Here is a 22,365-nt window from a genome sequence, read left to right as displayed (position 1 = left end):
ACATATTGTTGTGATTGAGTCTTATTATGCAATAAACATGATCTTAGGAATGAAACAAGTAGACATGTAACTGAATGGAAACTTCTGTCTAGATTAGAGATGACACGAAATTACTGTAGTTCTATTTTAAAATGTAGGCAGCTGGAAAGAGAAAGCTCTTGTACAGGAAAAGCTTAAACTGTGATTGAAAAGCCATGTCTAGACATTGAGTGCTTATGCACCGAGCATGTCAAATGCCCATTGCTTTCATGCAGGGTCTAGAAGAACATTCATTTGAACAATCTTGCTCAACGTATAACCCCAAGCAAAGCTTATTTATAAGATGTGACAATACTCCTGCTATGTTTCAATATAAAACACAGTAGCAAAGGGGGAAAAGGGAATAAATTTTAAACTGAGAGGTAAAGCAAAGCATATACAATGATTTTTTTTTTCAAAAATAGGAGTGACAGAAGTAGTATAGTGGGCATTATTACTTGAATTTTGCTCACCTGTCTTTAACTTTCACTGAAACAACCTTCTTCTCCTCTGTCCCTGAGATTATGATCTTATGAAAGGTGCCAGTCTTGGCTAGAAGAGCTAATAATTTAATTTTATCGACTCAAATATGCTGTGGGAAGCTATTTTAATGCAATCAGGTATAGAATGTGCACAATGGTATGTCAGAGTTGATTCAGTGATTGGAGATGGCAAGCGAAGAATGCAGAGCGAACACACCACTGTACTCTGGAGCTTTATTTAGCTGCTTAAATTATCAAAGTATTTTTAACCTCTGGAAAATGAGAACAAGATCCAAAGCATGAAGGCAATTAAAAAGCCAGGGATTACTCTCGTCTGTTAAGCACTGCAGCAGGTCGGAGCTGGAAGTCAGCTAAAGGTAATGCCATGAGGACTGAATTAGCAAAGCAGAGCCCCAGAATAAGGCCTTACAGTCCAGTTTGAGGGCAAAACCATCCTCTTAAGCCTCCAAAGTACCAGTGGCCCTCAGTCATTTCTCAGAAGAGAGGAGATCTTTGATGAGATTGATTGTAATGACTGCAGGTCATTAAAGCTCTCCAGTTATTTACTGCATCTTTAGCTTGCCATCTTTGGTGGCTTTCTTTAATTGAAAGCATGGCCACATTCATGGCAGCTGGTTATCACTCTCTAGCTTCCCAGCAATTCCTCTGTAATTCTATTTTGAAAGTGCTGTAATACAGCCGTAAAATTCCCAACAAGCTAAAGTTTCAAACAGCTCTTGAGCAAATGTTGCCTGTATTCACAGTTTCTGATTGCCAGGCTTTCACAAGTATGAATCTTGTATTCTCTTATCTTTTCTTATCCAAGAAAGTGAGAAAGAAAGGTATTTCTTTTTAGCTTTGTTGTAATTCCCCATGTCTTCTACAAATAACTGTGTTGTGCAGATAAATCTGTTTATCATTTTATTTATTCCATGGAGTTATATGTATTATACAATATGAAGCATAAAAGTCATCGCTTGCATCCTGCATCTATATTAACTTAATGGTTTGAATATTAAGTTATTTGAATATTTTCAGAGCTCTGGAGGAGTTTGTGCCTGTGCTCAGTACTTGTGTAGCTGTAGTTTTTAAACAGCCCTTAGTTCTACAGTATCTTGCAGGCAGTATAAGCTAACCTGTGTCCATAGAAGACAGCAGCTGATAAGTCAGTAAGGTTCCATTAAAGGTATTATTCAGTGTTCTGTGAACTATTTGTAATAAACCAAATTTATCAGGTGAGCACCTAAAATTACCGTGTGTCATGTCAGACATGAGGTTTGAGGTGGGGACTGAGTTCTAGCTATCACAATACTTTCTCTATCACTGTAAGGCTTTCCTTGTCATTAATTTAAAACAAAATATTTATCATCTACTACTTATGCCGTGTAACTCAGTAAAAAAACTCTTAAGAACAAGATCCTCTCAGCAGATTTACAGGACATCAGAAAAAACCAGACCATTGTGAGTATAAATCCTGATGATTCTTAGTGCAAAGAAACGTTTTCAAGGTGGCAGAATAATTCTATGTAAACAGAATCTTGGATGAGCCCTTTAAGCATTTGTTAAGGTGCTTACAAAAAGGATAATTTTAAACTATTTCGGAGTCAATATGAATCAGTAGCTGGAAAGTGACAGAAATTTTGCATACAAATAAAAAATGGTTGACTCTGCTTAAGCAAAACAGCAGCAATGATAATTATTGTTTCACTTACTGAATACTATTTTTAAGCCTGTAATACCTGCACATTCCATTGCCAGCATAGATGAATAGACTATACCATAAAAAAAGGTTTAGTCTTTCAAGATTCTCTTGTCATTAAAAAATCAGTGTTTGTAGTTATGTTGTTATATATCCAGAAATAAGGACAGAAGGTGGTCTACTAGCCAAGGAAGACATTAGGAAAAAAAAAAGGACTTTATAGAGCCATCAAATCATTGAATAGTTTTGAGGTTGTTTAGAATAACCCAGCTACACCCAAATCCTTGGGAAAATAAGGATCTAGAATTCCAGACAACTATAAATATCATCTTAAAATTGCCCAAAATTATGTAGATTCCTCTAATGATCCGCAGAATCAGCTGCAAAAGAGCTTCATTTTCTGGCCTAATAAAGGTGCTGAGAACTCTTAACTGAAGATTGTCCTCAATTTCTTTTGTCATTTTGTAAGATGAGTCATTATCCACGACTCTCAAAGTAGGGAGGGATTTCATCATTTTCATAACATACTTCATCTCTTAAACCAGAGATGAGCAGAGGACAAAGACAGGCTGGAAGATTCTGCTGAGACTGGCTGCCCACCTACCTCAACAAAGAGAAAAGGAATTATTAACCACTTCTAATCCTCACCATTATTTTGGAGAAGGCAAAGCATTTTCCTTTCCAAAGCAAATCAAGAATAATTTTTCTTTGAGACCTTGAATTTGCAAGCAATAAATATTTCTTCCACATATACGTACCTGTATATGCTTATTAGGTAGGAACTAAAGAGAATTGTCAGTTTGGTACAAAAAGATTCTGTAACAGGATTATTTTAGTTTTGATAACCATTGCATTTAGTTCTTTGTACTGTTTTTTAGCATCTAGACAACAGCACTTTCATTTCAGCATATTTTATATATTAACTATACTGTATCTAACTTTATAGATTGGAATGCGAAAAAGTTTCTTCAGGCAGAAAAAGGAGGCAGAATTCAAACCTTTCAAATAGCATGGGCAAAACAAAACCTTTTTTGTTTCTTCATGGATATGTATGAAGAAATTTTACACCTGCTTCAGTTCTGTTTGAAAATTTCTTACCCGCCTTTCTTAACAGTTTTAGGGAGTGCTTCTCACATTACTATCCAATTACCCTGAACTATATCTGGTAGCTCTATTTGCTTTAGATATGTTCCCAAGCTTGTGAGTCCTTTCTGATTATCCTGCCACCCTTATAATGCAGGGAGCAAGCAGAGAGCTGGCCAGGAGTGCAAAGGGCAGCCCCACAGCTCTCTGAGCGAGCAGCTTCAGGAAAGAGCAAAGGGATCCTCACAGTTTCCCTCAAATCCTGTTGACTTTTCAGTGAAGGGCAGCTGGGCTGAATTATTAGCTCCAGAAAAGTCAATGGCAACATTTCTAGGTGTGGCCAGGCCAAGAGTTTTCCCCTTTTGCTCTGGGCTGCCTGATGCACCCCTCTGTGCTCGGCACCGGGAGCGGTGTCTGTGGGAGCAGTTGTGTCGGTGCTGTTCTTAGGCAAAGTCCTTATTACTGCCAGCCCACTTACTTCTTTTCTGATTGCATCAACTGAACAGAAGCTTCCCAGCTGTAACCTAGAAACTTGTCTGGGAGAAACTTTCTTGGCTTAATAGAGCATATGAATATATTTTGGCAAGCTAAATAAAAAATTCAGACATGAATTACAGTTCACCCTAAAGTGCCTCACTTTCCCTGAAATGTTGGTTGACTTTAGCAGTTACACATTGGGAAGTTTGGTTTCTGCAGGTGTAACTGCACTTCTCTCCAGGTCCCCGAGGTTGTGCATTCCAAGCAATACAAACACTTCTAATGCAGAGCTGCTTCTGGCCCATGAGCAGCCAGGATGGCCAGCAGAGCTCTTGGTCATGCCCAATGCTCAGTTTCTTACTGCATTTAGGTCTTCATGCCCCTTCCAAATTATTAGAAAATAAATTTAAAAAATCACATCTTGAAAAACACTACAAAGTGAAAAAGCAAAGGTTTTTAGCCAGCTTCAAGGTTACAGGTACACCATATTTAAATGTTGGCTATATTTCTGTATCTTATTAAGAGTTCTGGAGTTAAAGGTGGTGCCAGGATTAAGCTAAATCCTGTTTGGATGTTCCAGATGGTTTTTAATTTGATGACATAGTTTTTTCATTCTCTAAATACCTCCTTGAGAAACTATATACTTGCTTCTAGCAACTTCACTGCCTCCAGGAATATGATCTTTGAGGATTCATATTGTTATACTATTTTTATAAGCTTACATAGTAAGCAGATAATACGATAAGAATATGAGAAGCGCTTCTTTATAATGTAAATTATTGTTTTTTCTGGCTAGATCTGATGCTGTAGGAACCTTTTTAATTGTTCAAATATTTTAACCACCAGTTGAAGTAGGAAAATAATCCCAGGATATGTTAACTTTTCAGAGACATGTTTTCCTAATCTGAAGCTCATATATTGCAATTTACCTCTTACTCTTACATCTTTGTATTTTTTTGTCCTGCTCTAAATTATGTTTTGGCAATGAAATATGAGCCTTCCCCAAAAAACTTTTTTCACAGACCTGTGCTGGACTGCACAATTCCAGAGTCCACAGTTTGTCCAAGCAGATCATACTGGTTCAATCGAGAGCCGTCCTCAGCCACCACCACTGACCTGGCTGGTTCCCGTGTCCATTCATACACAACCTCTGCTCTGGTATAAGCATCTAATTAAAACAAAATACATTGCATTTCAGCTTTGCACCTTCTGCTGCCTTATGGCTCTATCAGAACAATGTTTTGCATAGTAGTTTGAATATTAAAATCTCTTTAATTATCTGCAGAAACCCAAAACTAGCTTACTGGAATTTAGCAGTGGGAAATAGAACTGATTGTACAGGTCTATCCGTATGATGATTAGCTAAATATCTGCTGTAGGGCTGGATTAAGTTTAGTTCTCAATGCCATGAAAACATTTCTCTCTCTTCCATAATTGCTACCTATGTAAATGTCCCAGATGCCAGAGTGAGATGTGGAATTTCATGAGCAAGGGCTCCAACCCCTTTTTCTAATTTTTAACTATTGTCAAGAAACACAAGCCCCAGACTTTTCAATTTTTCTTAGTGTGATGTTTTCTGGGCCACTGTAAGACAGTAAATCCTTCTCAGAGTGGCTTCAGTGATGTCCCAACAAGGGCCTGGTTACAGCTCTCCATGTCTGCTTGTCCCCTGTCACACTGTCTGGGCTGGAAAACAGCCCGGGCAGACATTTCTGAGGCTGCCTAGGCTCAAGTGAGTTTAAATGACAATGACTCTATTTTTTATTTTCTACTTTGGTTATTTCTGAGAAGTCCTCACACTCAAGTTCACATTTATTTGAGTTTGGCACAAAGCAAAAGAAAAGCACTGCACTCTCCAAACCCGAACAGTCTGGTATGTTACAGAGATAATTCAGTAGCATCTACATGTCCCATTGAGGGGATTTGTACTGTTATTCACGTTATTTCAAGAATCAAGCTAAATATAAATATTTTTAATCTTAGTCCCATAGTAAAATTCTTCTGTCATTTTGTGCAGTCTGACTACATGAAGGCATCTTGTGCAATTTTGACACCTAAGAGTATCCAAAGACATGAATAGGACTGAATGTGTGATCAGAACCTACATCAAACTAGCACACACCACAGGCAGGTAGAAGCCAGGTGGGACACTGGCTCATTTGTGAGCTAACAATTTTATCTTATCAATGTAAGAGAAAACAGTAATTGAAGAGGTGGTGTTGGAGGGAGTGTGCTGGTAAATTACTTGCATGGCATTTGGTTCTGCATTATGGAAGCCGAAGGGTGCTTTTATCCTCAGACTTCAGATTGCCCCAGCACTGGAACAAAATTTGGAATACGTTTTTGGAATCAATGGTAAATGCAAATCTACACCTTAGTAATTCTGACTTTAAAAGTAATGGCCACGGTAAAACACAGGAATTGATTTGCTAATCTAGTCACATAAAGAAAGAGTGGCAATAATAATACCCATTTTCAAGCATTTGTTTGGAGTATGAGAGTAGCTTGGAAGAGAGAGGACTGGTTTTCTGAGCTGCTGAGAACCACTGGGTTGGATTTGAGGAAAGGGAGGATACTCAGCAGTGCTGGAAAGGAGCTTGCCCTGCCCTGTACCTGCCAGACTGGGCGCTCCATTCCACCCTCAGCATCCAAGGCACGCTGATGAACAGCAGCACAGCCTTTGGCTCCTGTCACTGCCCTGAGCCAGACTGGCCATGGTTTTAAACTGACAATCAGGAGTTTGTGGTAAGAGTTCAGGAGAGCATCTGCCTTTCTGATTTTGTTTTGCCAACATATGGCATTTCGTTGTTCCAGATTTTCTTCAGCGTTTGTCACATTGAATTTACACTGGAATAACCTCCAGCTTAAGCTGCTCTTTGGCAAATCACTTTAGCCTTGGAGCTGGGTCAAGCGTTTCTTGGCCTCTGCAGTAGGGGCACAGTCCACAGGAGACGTGCAGCTCCTTCAGCCGGAGGCTTTTAGGAGTCCAGCTCCAACAAGTGATGAATGGAGGATGTAAAAAAACTCTTACCCAGTTTAATCCAAAACAAACGGAGCTAGGCAAACACTACCTTGGGGAGCTACTAAGTGTGACATTGTAGTCTGCACTTAAAGCATGACTTTAGTGACAATTAAATGCATTTTCGGTACATTTTCCAGTCCATTAAGATGATTATAATTAATTGCTTTAGTTGTTGAACAGAAATGTCCCAAATGTATTTGAATACTATTATCACTTTAAAAGTGGCAATTAAATATAGGAACTGTTCTTTTTCTGTCTATAACAGTGACTCCCATTTTCATGTCTTACTTAGGTCCAGTCATTTGTCCTACGGGATATATTTCTGTCAATAACTAAAGAGTGAGAGAAATATTCTATACCTTGATAGTTATGACATAATCTGTTGAGAATGAGGGGAGAGGTCCAGCTTTAAGGACTCTTTTGGACAGTGAATTTCTCATGCAGTGTTTGCAGTAAAACCATGTTACAGAAGGAACTCCTCCCTGTGAGGATCCCAGATTAGGAGCTCACCTGAATTTAGCAGGTGACTGCAAAGTTTCCCTGAAAACTCCTTGATTTTGTCTCATGGTCCTTTCCAGCATTTGGAGTTAGGTGTTTTTCTAGGCACCATTTGAACAGCTGCCATGATAGGCAGTTAGTGTTCAAAATAAAAAAGTAATGAAAAAAGCCTGTAAAATCTGACAGACCACAGCAGCACTCTGAGCTTAAAATGTCAGTTACCACTTCTGACTGGAGTGTAAGAAATGGTCTTTCCATCGGAAATATCACTGATGTTTTTTGTTCAATTAAGAAAATTCTGTACATTATGATAATTTTTTTAGAGGATGAGAAAGAAATCAATTTAGATACAAAAGATATGCAGATGCACGTCTCTCTGCTATCTTGTTTTTACCTTGTGGTGTGACTCCGGATGTGTATGCAAATCCGTATTATCTATCCCTTCTCATTAATAATTTCTGCAAATCTTAGTCATTTAATTGAGGCAAAATCCTCAGTAATCTCGAAAGCCATGCACTTTGTGAGCCAAGAGTACACTAATCTGGGACACTGAGCCAGAAAGAACTCGATGGAGGCAAAGGATGGGAAATGTTCATACTGGGGAGGGTCTGGTGTTCAGGCTGTGGCTCAGTGATGCACAGGTGTGGTGACTGGTGTCTTACCGAGTCTGTAAAATTCAGGCTAGTGGTTCACATTTGTTCCAGAACTGTTCATGGTTAACTTGTCCTTAGCAGGTTTTATGCACGTCCGTCCCCCCCCAGCTCCAGGGACACTCTAATGTGCACCACAAAAGACATTCCATCCTGAGCCACTCCGATGTCCCAGGGGTGCACAGATCTCCTGCCATCAGGCAGGAACCTCCTGCAGCTCTTGGCTGGTTAGTTGGAGTCAGGCTTCCCCCTCCCCTTCTGCTTCACAGGAGCTTTGGAAAGATTTATTGGAAGTGCTGTAAGAAAACTTTACATTCAAGGAGTAAACTCTTCTTGTCAGTTATACTCCAAGGTTGTGTGAGCTCGCTGTTCTGCAAACCTTATCTAGGAGGCTCTCAGCTCTTTGAAGACAAACCATCAGTCCTGTCTCCTGGTAAACACAGAGCTGCTCAGCCCAAGGAAATGATCACCCTGTCGGGTACCTGTGAAGAATGAATTGGGTGCTCTGTTTGTTCACTTCTACAATTGATCAAACCACTAAGTACCCATTAGCAGCGAAGGGACCCATTTCTGCGAGAAAAAAGTAGCCATTGAGGAAACAATTTGTACACTATTACATCTTCCATACATTTTAACTTCCTTGTTTGTGCTGAACCAAGTAGGGTGAATCAGCTCTTCACTTTTGGTTTCTGTTTTTTGGTTGGTTTTGATTTTGTTGGTTTTTTACTTAAAAAATTGAAGGGCGGAACTATATTTAATTTTTAAAAATATTATGTTTAGTTAAGTGTCAGGTGGGTTACTATTCAAATTGAAGTTTTGGGAGAAATTCTCAACTTAGCAAAAGCTTTGTCTCTTATTACAGTGATTTCAATTGCACTACGTTTTGTCCAGTATTTTCTTTGACCTAGGGTTACATATGCTGCAAGCGGAGGACTAGTGGGAAATTTCTGAGAGTTTTCACTTCTAGAAATATTGCATGAGTGTATTATGACTATCTTATAATCCTATGAAGAATTTTTTTCTAAACATACCATGACTACGGCATTGGAACTCTTTTCACCTAAACCAATTCAGTTATCCATGGTGTGTTTTACTTTTCTCTAACACTGATTTTGGGTCTTTGCAAAATAGAGCAACTATGAAACTAACAACATTTTCCATGTGACAAACTACTTTTCTAGATATTTAGAGCACTGTCATTTTCTTTTTTGTGCACGTCCAGTCATGACACTGTAGGATATTTAAGACACATAAATTATATTAAATATAAAATATCAGTATATTAAATATAAATATATATATAAGAATAAAAATACAACCCTGACAAACGTGAAAAATACACAAGATTAAAACCTTGAGGTTTTCTCAGTTGCAAAATACAGTGGCCTAAAAAGGGAGAAACCTCAATTTAAAATAAACTTACAGCTTCCAAATTTCAAGGGGCAAGCATGTGCATCCATAGGAAAGTCTTCTAAATGCATTGGACATTCTGCTCTCACAGTCAATCTATAACGGATTAATGAGCAAAAGGACACATTTATTCCAGTTTCACAGAAATAGCAAATAGACTTCTATTAAGACACATCGAATAAGTACAGCACCATCTCTGTTCTGGATTCCTTGGTGGTCAGAGGGGGCCCGAACAGGCCGGCTGGGGGGCTGGCTCTGCCCCTGCCCTGCTGCGGCAGCACAGACAGACACAGCTCCTGCTGCTCGGCGCCGAGGGTTAAGGTCTGTCAGCACCTGCCAGCGCCGCCTCGCCAGCCTGCAATCGGCCGCTCGGGGGGCTCAGGCATTTGCTGAAATCACTTCACTGATATCAGCTCGAGTGCAAACGTGTTTCTCAATAAAAGAGATTGAATAAACTGGAAACAGTCACATACCACACATCAGCAAGGAATGAATAGTAATACTTGAATACTAGGCAGAAGATTGCATTAAGGCACTTGCAAAGGGGAGGAAATAGAAATGGTTATGGTCAAAAAAAGAGACGAGAACAATGTGCTCCTGAGATAGTGTTCCTGTGGATTAAATCCCTAACAGCCAAGCATTTAGAAAGACAAGCAAAATTGATCTAGACTTGTGTAACTACCAGCCAAGCAGTTCTACTTCAGCCTAGGCGGTCTTGAAAGATGTACAATAAATGAACATCCAAAAACCTGGAGACTTTGTTTTCTCCAAATGCTTGTACTGATTTTAAAAACATCTTCCAAATAGTTAAAAGAAAATTGAGTGTTCACCTATGCACTAAGCTCTCCATCTTAAGTTGAAGTCAACAGAATCCCTTTAGACCTTGTTTGATTCCATGAGAGACACAAAGAAGGGATGTGCAGCTCTGTAGAGACAATATACCGATTTTTTTTATCTTTAATTTGTAGTTTAATCCAGAATGTTCCCAAGACTGTATATCATCATTATTTCAAAAGGATTTATTTAACTCCTCTGACAACTGGGTAGCTAAAGTTCAGTTATTCATGAAGAGAGTGATGTATTTCCAGTAGGATTGATTCCAGCACAAAAATAATTTTTTCTCCCAACTTTCCAAATGCTTTAATCAGTTGTTTTTCTTGTAATGAAAGGAATGAGAAATGTCTATTTTTAGACTGTCATGCTTTGTATTCCCAAGCACAAGAAATATTAAGAATGGGCAATGAATTCTGTGTGCATCTGCTAGTTCTTAGAATCTGCTTCCTATAGGATCAAAAGATTAAAGACCCTTGAACACAATCTCGGAGTACAGATTATAGTAAACTTTCAGGCTTTATTATACTTGCTGAGGGAGTCCTTGAAAGCAACACCAAATTAAGGTCCTCTGCAAACTGATGGATTCTTAATACTATAAGAACCCTTTTAAAATCAAGCATTAGGACACATCCAGGGACTGTACACAGGAGGAGAGGAAAAAATAAGCACTGTAAATGCTCAGTTTGTCCATCATTCCAAAATAATTACTAAGCAGGACTCAAATTATTCTCCAAAAGGTACCTGTTTCCTGTCTGGAAAATCTGCTTTCACAAGTTAAATTGTCAAACCAAATGAAAGATGTAACAATTTAGGACTCACCTCATTGTGTATAGCAATGTCCCATCCTCTGTAATTCGTAGTAGTTTATTTGGCATCGTCATGTTATGAGCCACTGACTTCTTTCCATTGTGGAAAAAGGTATCAGGTGTCCAAATTTTGCTGGCCATTAAATTATTTAACCGAAGAACAGTCATAGGTCCTTTGAATTTTAATCTCTCATCTTTCCAGCTTTGGCGGAAAAATACATCTATGGTGTATTCCTACAGCAATTAAGAAAAAAGGGAAACACACCTGATGTCATATGTTCCACTATGAGAACTTGAGATGTACGTTCTTACCTTCCCTAGAAGCAAGATGACTATTAATGGTATTAGTAATTATCAGAACATTTATTCCCTGTGTTACTTACAATGTACCAGAAGCTAGTTATTAAACAGTTACAATATCATTACTGTGTTCAACAGAATAAATGTTAAGAAGAATAGTATTTCAAAAGTTACACAAGAGTTTGAGATATAATAGAGCAAAACCAAAATAATTCACCCTTTTCTCCCTTGTTCTTCACCTGCCCTAGAACTGTCATTGCAGCTGCAGATGGGTGGCCAGTCTGTGTGGCACAGGAAGGACGTGTCGAAATAAAACAAGCCCGCTGAGACAGGGTCTTACCACTTTTGTTCTAAGTGTCTCATTAGTATAAACATGTAATCAACCTGCAAAAAGTTCACAGGTCACTAAAATTGTGAGGTCTGATTGATGAGATGTGGGATGGTTTGCTGGGCTGAATGGCTGGACTGCAGAGAGCACAAGCTGAGGCCAGCTTTGGGCCAAGACTCACAGCTTGGTGACACAGGGACTGGGCCAGTGGGGAGGAGAAGCAGTGGCTGCCAGGGGATGTGGGGAGGGCCAAAATAACCAACACTCACCAGGAAATGAAAGAAATATTTGTTACAAAGCAAAAGGAACAAAGTCAAGAGGGAGAGGGTGAAATTAAGAAAGAGATGTTGGAATATGAAATATAGATGAATGTTGGGTGAAAATATGAAAAACTTCTGTGGATGCAGTATAGGATGGTATTCCATTCTGACATGGAAGTTCAGTAGGGATTGTCCTGCCCCTTTCACCCTTCATGGCTGTGATGTTGTGACAAACATGAAAAGCAGTCATCCAAATATGGTTCTCAATTACCCTGAATGAAAATCTTTTGGCTGAAAAACAGAACCTTTCCTGAGCTCTCCTGCCAATGGAGATGGCAAATCCTGAAACAGAAAAGTTCTTTGTGTGAGGGCACCCCGAGCTGTAAGGAAAACTGTGGGAAGGCACGTGGAGCTCTAAGGAACACATGTGTGTGAGGGCACACACAGCTGTAAGGAAAACTCCCTTGAATTTCTGTTTTTTCTTTTAACAAACAGCAACATTCCATACAACATTAAGCACTTGTGAGCTGTTTATTCCTCGTGCAACTATTTGCAGGAAAGAATGGTGATTCTTACGGGTAATGTGCTTTTCCATCTTTTAGGGCATGAAATGCTTGAATAAATTTCTTGTTCACATGGAAATGTTGTAGTTCCATGGGGTGTTCTCACTTTGGGCTTGTTTGGTTTATTTTATTTTATTTACATACCAGACCTGTGAATCCTTTTGGTGCATACTTAATTGTATATCCATTTTATTAATCACGTGCTCAGTGAACTGCTGAAGCCTGAATTTGTTCAGCTTCAGTGGTAGCAGTTGTGCACTTACAAACAATTTCTTGCTTCAAAATTTTGCTTGGTCAGGGCCTTAGGTTGAATTGTGAGCAAAATATTGTCCCAGGTATGCAGCAGAGTAGGAGAGAAGGAGGTATAAAAGGAATTATCTGTCATTAAAATGTTGGATTTCCTCCATGTTTTACTAGCATCAAAAAAAATTTCCTCCTACACACATGGGAAAGGTAAAAGACATGCCCAGAAGGTGACATCAGCCATTCCCTTTTCTCTTTCAAGTGCAAGGAAGGAGGTGAGTGGGAGGTGGTACAGGTTGAGAGAAGGGAGTCTGGTTCTTCACTTTATATGAACACAAGGTTCTTATGCTGGAAAAGAACAAGGAGTCTGAGATATTTGATAAGGGACCTTAAAGCATAAGAGAAAATTCAATTAAAACGTAGCTGACAGGTCATGCCTGGAACAGATTGAATCTTTCTCTATCCCAGACCATTTAACCATATAGGGTGAATTTATCTTGGCTGAGATATCTCAGTTCTTCAGCTTTCACTACCCACTTTAGCATGGACACTAATCCTTTTCAAATGAATTCTGACAGACAGCTGATCTTTAATGTAGAGTCATCAGATACTCTGCTTAGGGCTTTCTTCTGCAGAAGAGGGGCATGCAGAGCAAGGGAACCCAAGGATTTTCTCTAAACCAATGTATGAGAGCAGTGGCCTATGTGCAAACATATGAGTGAGGTGAAATTCTGAATAAATTCTTCACAGTGGGGACTCTTCATTCCATAGTGTAAAGGTAAAAAAAAGAGAATCCTATCTGCACTTGCCATAAATTATACAGTATTGAATATTTATAACACTTTGACTTAAATATTCTCTAATTTATCCATCTAATGTCTCTCCCTGGAGATTGTTTATTCACAGGGTAGACCACTCTGTGGTCTACATGAGGTGCTGTACAGGAAGGTAGTAAGATAGATAATCATTCCTGAAAAGCTTACAGTACAGAAAAAGTGGGAATAAAGGTTTACTAAAAAAAAAAATTATTCTGTCTTTATGAAAAAGTTAATTTTAAAATGCTTCTTATTCCAAATAATATATGTCAAAAATTTCAAAAAAATGACAGTAGTGTGAGAATAGCCAGATATCTGTTGATCAGTTCAATCCACTGAACATGCCTAAAAACCTGCAAAGTTCTTCCAAAAAAAGATGATTTTATTTTTAAAATGCTCTTCTCCTGTGTAACTTTATTCACAAGAACAAGCCAAGACATGCTCTTTATAGAATAACAGGTTATGTGTATGCTGCTCTTAAAAGAGTGTATTGGGAGTGGGTAGAAACACCCTGTACTCCCTGAGAAATGGAGCGACTGTGCGAGCGCCTTTGGATTCCTGCACACAGATGGGGGCTGTGCTTTCCTAACACACCCTGGCAGCTGGAACAGCTCAGTGCCAGGCCCAGCCAGCACTGCTGGGCTCAGCACTGCTGGGCTCAGCACTGCTGGGCTCAGCACTGCTGGGCTATCGGCCCCTCGGTGCCAAAGCAGCTGCTCCCGGTGAGCAAATGGCCAGGAAGGGCTGCACTGCCCATGAACCTGCTCACCCCAGCAAACCTGGAGGAGCCTCCAAGCACGGTGTCTACAACCAACTGCAGTAGGCACAGAGGACTTGGCACCAAGTCTGTGTTAAAATTAATATAAACTTTATATTCTGGTAAGCTCTTCATTTTATCTTTCTCTCTCCATCTCTGATTTCACACTTAGTTCCTTAAGCAAAAGATTTCACATGAGTAGGCTGCACACGCGTTCCTTTTCACGGGAGGCGAGTAGGAGTTTTACACTAAATACTTTTCTGTGAATTCTTTACTTCTCGAAACATATGAACACCTGCCTCTGTGTTTCTTGGTCACACACTTTATTAAGAGACTGATGAATTCTTTCTGCTGTTTAACTGACTGACAAACAAGAGCCAACGTTGTATGGGTCTTCAATTATTTTTGAGATTTTTTGTAGGTAGTGATCCCTTATGCTAAAATAATTCATGTACCGAATTCTAGCTGAAGTCAATAATTCTTTTTCAAATGTACTTATTCCTAATTCTGGAAGATGATTTTTAGCTTCTGCATTTTACTCTTTAAAACCCAAATCCCATATAAATACCAGTTTGTCCTAGGAATGTTAAATTGGCTTTACCTTCTACTTAATCAAATCACCTGAAACTACAAAGTAGGTGCTGATGTAAAAAGATCAAATATTCCCAAGTAATTCAGCAGGGCTATCAGGTACTCTAAATCTATGTCTACAAGTGGGAAAGCACCCGTGTTTATTTGTTTGTTAGATTGCCATTCATTAGTAGAGTTTTCTAGTAAATCTGATTCAACAAAGGAAACAATAGCTTAACCAGCTGGCTTATGCAAAACAACTCTCATAAATACAAAGAGTACATTCCCCTGCATATGTCCATCACCTTTTCTGTTCGTCTCCCACAAGCATATATGACCCAATACTTGAAATTACCTTAATCTTCAGGACATTAAAAACAGACTTGTCCCAAGACGACAAGTCTCTGCAAAACTGGAGCAACCTCAGATCACTCGCGAACTGCAGCTGCTACAGCTGCAAGTATTCCAAGACTATTAAATTTTTTAAAATATATATTTCAGTCACGTGCCTATGTTGGAAGTTTTCAGTTTGTCCACTGGTTCCCTACGTTGAGACTGAACCAATTACCAGAATATAAAAAGTGGATATCAATGGTTTCTACCAATCTCTAATCCAAGGAATTCCTTCTCTTTTAATGTATAATTTAGAGTAGTAAGTAGATGTTGTAATTTCACAAGATTATCACAGACCAAAAAAGCAGAAGTCATTGACTGAACTTTTTAAATTGTTCTTTATGATATATGTAGTCCTGTATATATGTGCTGAGGAGGCAGAGCACCATCCTGTATTACCTTTCTGTTGTAAGTCTAAGGAGAATGACTGGTCAAGAACTGTGCTGCACAAGCTATTCTTTCTCATTTAAATATCATGACATCAGTTGCAATTACAAATTTGACTGTAGTTTTCTCCAAAACTTGACAACAGCTATTTTCCAAGCAATCAAGAAAATGGTGTCTTTTCATAAAGTTCACTTAAAAAAACAAACTACCTTTTAAAAGTTACTTTCTCTTTTATTCCATTCCTTAACATTGCTTTGAGTAGTTAGAAACTTGTAATAACCTGGTGTTTAAGGTGTTAAAAGTCTATAGTTTTAGTTCAAATCAAACTAGTGATAATTTTGCAGTAAGAAATGGAACTTGTTTCCTTTCCTGTAATAATTTTTGCTCTCTGTTTTTCTTTTAATTTTTTTTAGGTGAATGTATTTAGTTAAATGTAGCCAGCTACAAGGCTGAACTGTTTTCATGTCTTCATTTAAATTAATGAGGTTGTTTCCAGCTTTCACACTCACACAAGATTCCAGCAGTAACTGGTGGCTGCAGACCACACCTTCCCTGTCAATAGCAACCTCCTGGTGCAAAATTTTAAGTACCTTATCTGTATTTCGACACAACTTTTAATATCTCTTAAGACCAGGGCTCACAACATCATTCAGTTTTCTGAACTTCTCCATCCCCTGCAGTTATCTAGCAATTTGATTTTAATATTCATTCCATAAAGAAGTGACACTAATTCTCTCATTAATCTTCTCTTCTCTTTCAGCAGCCAAGATCTAGGAAAGTCACTTCCCATTGATCAGTAGCTTTTAATATAAAAATACAGGTTAGACTGTACAGATGTCACACTGTAGGCATAAGTGTTAATTGGTTTTAAGATGATGATCTTTCTTAGCAAATTGGATCAGTGGTGTGCCAGCAAGGACCCGAGCAATCAGTCTCAGAAGAATATGGATCCAAGCCCTAATGCATTTCATGATATATTATGTAGCAAATAGAAAGTCTGTTAAAACATGTCATTAAAGTTACCAAAGCTGCTAATTTTAAGGCACTTCAATGCAGTCCCAGCCAGCAGCAGTGGTGGCACACAAAAGCTGAGCATTTTCGGATCAAGGGCTTTAGGAAAGCCCAGCCTTAAAAGGGGTAAATAAGTTATTGCGTAGGTCTTTCATCCTCCAAATTAAAAAGACAAGAGAAACTGAGTGCTGTAGAAATATAGGCCATCACTTACCATGTCGTGGTCTGAAACAGGCCCAAAGCTGGTGACGAAGATGTCAGTCTTCACTTCGGTTACTCGCTCTGATGGAGCAGGAAATTAGGACAGTGAGTGTCTATCAACAGCCTTCATTAGATCCAACCACTACCAATTCTCACAACGAATAGAAAAATTATTGGCTTTGATTAGCCATTCGAAAATTGGTCTACAATACGGTCCTGATAATTTACTGCTTCTAGATGTAATTTCACAGTCAATATTGTCAGCAACAATTTTTTTATTACAGTGTTTCCACAGAACTTTTTGAGAAAGAGGTTGTAATGCCACAGTACAGAAGCCACAGTTCCATTGCTGTGGAAATTTTTTCACTCTTTGACTGATAAATCTTCTTGTCTGACAATATAAACAGTGCTGAATATTGTACATAGTACTCCAAAGTCTCATGGGGTACTTGTTGGTTTCTGGGCAAGCTAAAGCAAGGTCTCTAATAATTAACCTGGGGCTTATGAGTTATATATTTTGTATTGAGACACAGGAACATAGAAGAAAAAAAGAGAATACATTATGGTGTACAAAAACACAAATATGCTTTATTGATATGAGTTAGAAATGGCTGCATTACCCTTTACTGCAATAAACAAATAGGAGCTAAAACTTTTCCAAGGAAACAGATAAAATTTCTATACTGAAATCATCTGTGTAAACATTTTCTGGAAGTGAGCCCTCTGCTCATAAATGTGCTCTATAGGCCTCAATGAGAGATTAGTATAAATAATAATTCAGAACTCTAAAATGTACCTAACACAGATTATATGTATAGGCTGTATCACAAAGCTGGACTTCTCTGTGATCTTCAGGCTGTAAATTTGCTCCATGGCACAATGCCCTTGATCAATTCAGAGGAAACCAGGGATTTTAGTGGTCACAAATGCTGAGTCTGAGACACCTAAAATGGTGCTGATGCCCAGAAAGAGCCCAGCATCTGCCTCGTGCAGATCGACTGGGAAAAGCCACTCCGAGGAACAGCCGGGCTTGACCTCCCCTTCCTCCCACAGGCTCGGGCCCTTCATACTGCTGTGTGCTGGGCACTCAGAACAAAGCATTCCCCAGGGTGGCACAGAGCAAAATCACCCTGGGGATTGAAATAGAGCTGCAGGGAGGGACACCTCCTGGAGGCACCCAGCCAACCGTGTGGAGTGAGCCAATTCCACCCGGACGGGAGTCTGAAGACATTCCCCGTGGGGCTGGACGAGCCAGCGTGGGGATTTGGGTAGAAACTTCCGATGTGGAAGGAGGGATACAATTTCTGAAATAACTCTCACTTTTTTGAGACAGTAAAATACTCGATTCTACTGTCAGTCTAGGAATACAGCAAATTACATGTATTCAGTTAGTAAGTTAATGCAAAAATTAGGTGGTATCAAAAGTAATCTTCAGGACTCAGTAAAATAGTTAAAGGATGAAATTCCCAATGTATTATTCATAATCACAGAAAGTAAAATGCTATGATGTGGCTGAATTGCCTAATATTATTTTCATTCTTTAGCTGTGTGACCAAGACATGTAAAAAGTACAGTGATCACAGGCAAAAGCACCGGAGAGGTGAAATCTCATCCTTGGGTGTCCAGGTAAATAATATGTGACCTTATTACTGTTTACAAGCCTTTCAACTGACTTAAAGAAATTTCAATATTTTCTTGACATCTAATTGGCTCTGGATTTAAAGAAGTTCATGGTGAGAATTTAGCCTTTGATAACTGAAAGAAGGATATGGTTGGTCTGAAATTACTTGGCTTGGAAGGAATGTATTCTGGCCTTCAGCCCATCACTATCACAAAAGTTCAAGAAGCTGTGGTCAGGTATGAAACAACTGGCAGAAAAAGAGTAGAGATTTCACAAGGTCCAGTGAAACATTGCTGAATCGACTCCAGCTACTGAATTGCCTTTTCTTAAGACTGAGAAATTAATAGCATCTTGAAATCTATAAGCCTTTTACATTTTGAAAAGTGAACCTCAAATGACTCTTTTAAAGGTCTTTCATCCTGACTCCCCATCCCTCCATCTCCTTTCCACTGAGGCACTTCCACTGCCATAATCAGGAGATTCTAGAAGCTCTTCAGGCTCAAAATGATGATCCTTTTAAGAGTCCCAGCTCTGAGCAAGACTCTGTTCAATATAATTCAATTCTCTGGTTTCCCTTGCACGGACACAGAATACACTCTTTGAATCAGCAGCACATCATGTTGTGGTGTCCTGGGTTCTGGCTTTGGAGAAGTGTGGTCATAGTAGCTGATGTTGAGGCTTAAGGAAATCACTTGAAGATCACAAAATGGAAATTAAAGAATTTGTCACTAAGGAGGAAGATTTCCAAGGGATTGGAAAAATAATTTGTTTCTGTATAACATTGAAAATAATTTAAGCAACATGTAATTAATAAGTAGTAATAGAAAATTTAGATTGTGAACTCAAACAAGATTGTGTTATCTTCACACTGATTTCACTTTTGCAGTGCACCTAATCCCAGGTCTCTTCAAATACAGATAAAATCAGTGTACACACCATCAATTTTTTTTTCTTTGGCAGGTAGCTCATTTTCAAGAGCGATGAAAAAGAGTGTATGAACACACAGAGAAAGATGAGCCCCTCCAAAGCCATATGGAAGTTTTGAAATCTTTGTTTACTGTTTTACTAATTAGATGATTCAACTGTGCTTTGTTAAGAGCTTCAGAAGTTGTGAGTCACTCCTGCACAGGACATGTGTTTACTCATACAGTTGGGATATATATTTAGAATCAAGGTTACCTATGATCAATTTGCAGCTTGATTACCATGGGAAAGCTTAAATCGTGTTTCCAATGCTCAGAATGCTGAGCTATATTCAAAGTCTAAGTCACTGAACAGAACAAGCTCAGGCCAGGAGCTGATTGGACTGCTGCAGATAAATCCATCAGTTCTAAAGGCACATTAACCATGAATCCTGACTACGGCATCTGCTCCATGAACGAGGACTAAGTAATGTGAGGATATCTGTAGAACATGTAACAATTCCAGGAAAAAACCCTAGGAAATGATTAATGACTTACTGGTTTTACTGTACGGTAACCACAGGGTCCAAGTAGTTACTGATCAGCAAAATAGCACCCGAATACCCCCCCAGCCACTCTGCAACAGCCTCAGGCACCTGATCCACACCCAGCCCTGACAGCACCACTCAGCACCAACTCCTGTCATCTCCCTGTTTACAAACACTGTGCTAATGATGCCAGACTAACGTCAACTCTCAAAATTAGTAACAAGAAATATTTTGATTTAAACTCCCAGGGATCTCATTATTGCTAGAATGGTGATCTGATTACAAATTGAGAACAAAATAAGAAATACAGATTTATTTAAACAGCAGGATTTAAGTCCATTTATCATAAGAGACTATACATTGACTGTTTCCCTTTATGACCTGCTAGTATTTGAGCACGAGGCTGATTTGAATTGCTTGTTTTGGTGGTTTACATCAGTTCCACCGTTTTGGTAATGCACTTGTTCCTCCTGCACGCCTTGTGTAAGTGTGGGCTATAATTGTCTCTATGGAGGAGACTTTTCCTGTGGTTTTGATTGAAAGGAATTCAGATACTGGACAGTGTATGCTGTTATTGCTAAAGAAAGTCATGTAGACTAATCATCCCAGCTGCATCCTGTGAGGTATTTTTATCAAAGAACCACAACAAATACACTCCTAAGAATTTTGTGCTGCTGCTTTTGTAGAGTAGGGACCAAAAGGGAGAAGGATGAGCTGTGCTGTGACTGCCCAGCTGTAGAGTTTGTGTTGCTGGAAAAGGTTTCCTGGGAGCTGTGCAGTGTCCTGGCAGCTCTTCACCCACCAGTTAACAGCTCAGCGCTCATATCCTCCCTGCCTCCCTACTGTTGTATTAAATCAATTTTCCTAAGCTTTTCTAAGGCTTTTTACATTTGTCTTTACATCGATGTGATGCCTAAGAGTGGAAAAAAGAGACCAAAATCAGCCTTTTCAGTTTTTAGAGAGTTAAGTGTAGCATCTAGCCCTTCTTTACTTACAGAATGATGTGTAGGGGTGAGGTATAGGACTGTCTTTTCATTTAGAGTAGAATCATTTAGGTTTAACTTCTTTATGACACATACAGACCAAAACCATATTTTCCCTAAACTTTATGTAACCTCAGGTACGTTAAAATCCAACAATTTCCATTGGGATCTCAATAACTAAGAGGTAATTTTATTGTGTTTATAGATAATGTTCTCATGAAACTGATTTTTGAAACATAATTAACATAATACTGTGAGGTTTATTTTCCCATCCCTTCCACTCTGTGGAAGTAATGAATTGCCTGAGACTGAGTGATGTTGCACTTAAGGACAGTCACACTCAATTTTGATGAATATCACACAGGAGACATCAACAAATACGTTCTACCCATAGCATAAAATAAGTGTAATTCTGTTCAATACTGAAGTAATGTTTATAATCTACTTGAACTGATCTATTGTTGGGCATTTGACCCAACAAAAGCATTTTAATTCGGGAAGATTCTTGTCTGTCAGATCAAACGCACTGTTTTTCTTCTCAGTTCTGTATTAACCTTTCTACTACAAAATCCCTCTCAAAGGGATAAACCACATTTACAATTACTCTCATTTAAAAGGGCACAGACCATGTGATATCCTTTAGTTTTAGGGAGGGGAGGTGTGCCATGCAAAGGTGCTAGTGCACCTGATCTTGTGTTGATGAATCCCATCATCAAACACAACCTGCCCTGTGCAAGTCTTCCCTCTCTCCACTGTGGCACCTCAGACCTGCTGTGGTGGCATCCCAGGGACCATCCCTTTGTCCCACATGAAGACAGCCCAGAACAAAAGGGAATAGCCTATCCATTTATCTGAGGAACTGATTTTTCCCACCATTTTTCACTGCTTTTCAATTCTTTTAACTCCCACTCTAGACACAGTGCATTACTGGTAGAGGCCACCAAACACTGAGGTGAATTTTCCTCCTTATTTCACTCCCCCCGGCACTATTTGATCCTTTATTTTCTTCAGGACTGTGTATTTGAATAGAGATCAGCATCTTTCTTATTTAGCCTATTTTTGATCACCTCTAGTTCTAGGGTGCAGATAGTTCCCACAGAAAATCATGCTATTACCTCAATAACTGCACTGTCTATTTTTTCCCTTAATGTCTAACATGATTTCCTCTTTTTCAGCTTCAATATGTTACTCTCTGCAATTTCTCCTCCTTGCTTTTTGTAACTGATTATCCTCTCATAGAGTTAATAGGTGTCCTCTAGTATGATTCACAACATTTTTGCATTAATTTTGAGAGTTCTATTTTCCATGCATAAATAACTAAATGTAACTATTTGTCCATGTTTATGGATGATTACAACAGATGCTATTTCCTAGCAATGTCTGACTAAGTGACTATGCCCACATATGAAGGTGGCAAACAACTAAATAGCATAATTTATATCAATAATTATTGATAAAAGGTGCAAATGTGCCAATGCATAACGTGGTGCTGCATTCTTCTTTT

At 38.9% G+C, this 22,365-nt stretch overlaps 1 protein-coding gene across 1 annotated transcript in view; it reads right to left on the bottom strand.

The window, feature by feature from the left end:
• The window catches only part of GABRA1 (gamma-aminobutyric acid type A receptor subunit alpha1), a 37,749-nt gene that overhangs the window by 8,131 nt on the left and 7,253 nt on the right, over positions 1-22,365 (bottom strand). Inside the window, exons 3-6 of the mRNA XM_064672311.1 lie at positions 16,821-16,888; positions 10,993-11,213; positions 9,353-9,435; positions 4,784-4,927 (exon numbers count right to left, since the gene is read on the bottom strand). Of these exons, the coding sequence (XP_064528381.1) occupies positions 4,784-4,927; positions 9,353-9,435; positions 10,993-11,213; positions 16,821-16,888 (516 nt within the window). The remainder of the gene's footprint in view (positions 1-4,783; positions 4,928-9,352; positions 9,436-10,992; positions 11,214-16,820; positions 16,889-22,365) is intronic.

The sequence above is a fragment of the Pseudopipra pipra genome, chromosome 15 (genome assembly GCF_036250125.1).
Source record: "Pseudopipra pipra isolate bDixPip1 chromosome 15, bDixPip1.hap1, whole genome shotgun sequence".
NCBI lineage: Eukaryota > Metazoa > Chordata > Aves > Passeriformes > Pipridae > Pseudopipra > Pseudopipra pipra.
Note: the sequence above shows the minus strand (reverse complement) of the source record. Positions and strands in the feature narration are given on the sequence as shown.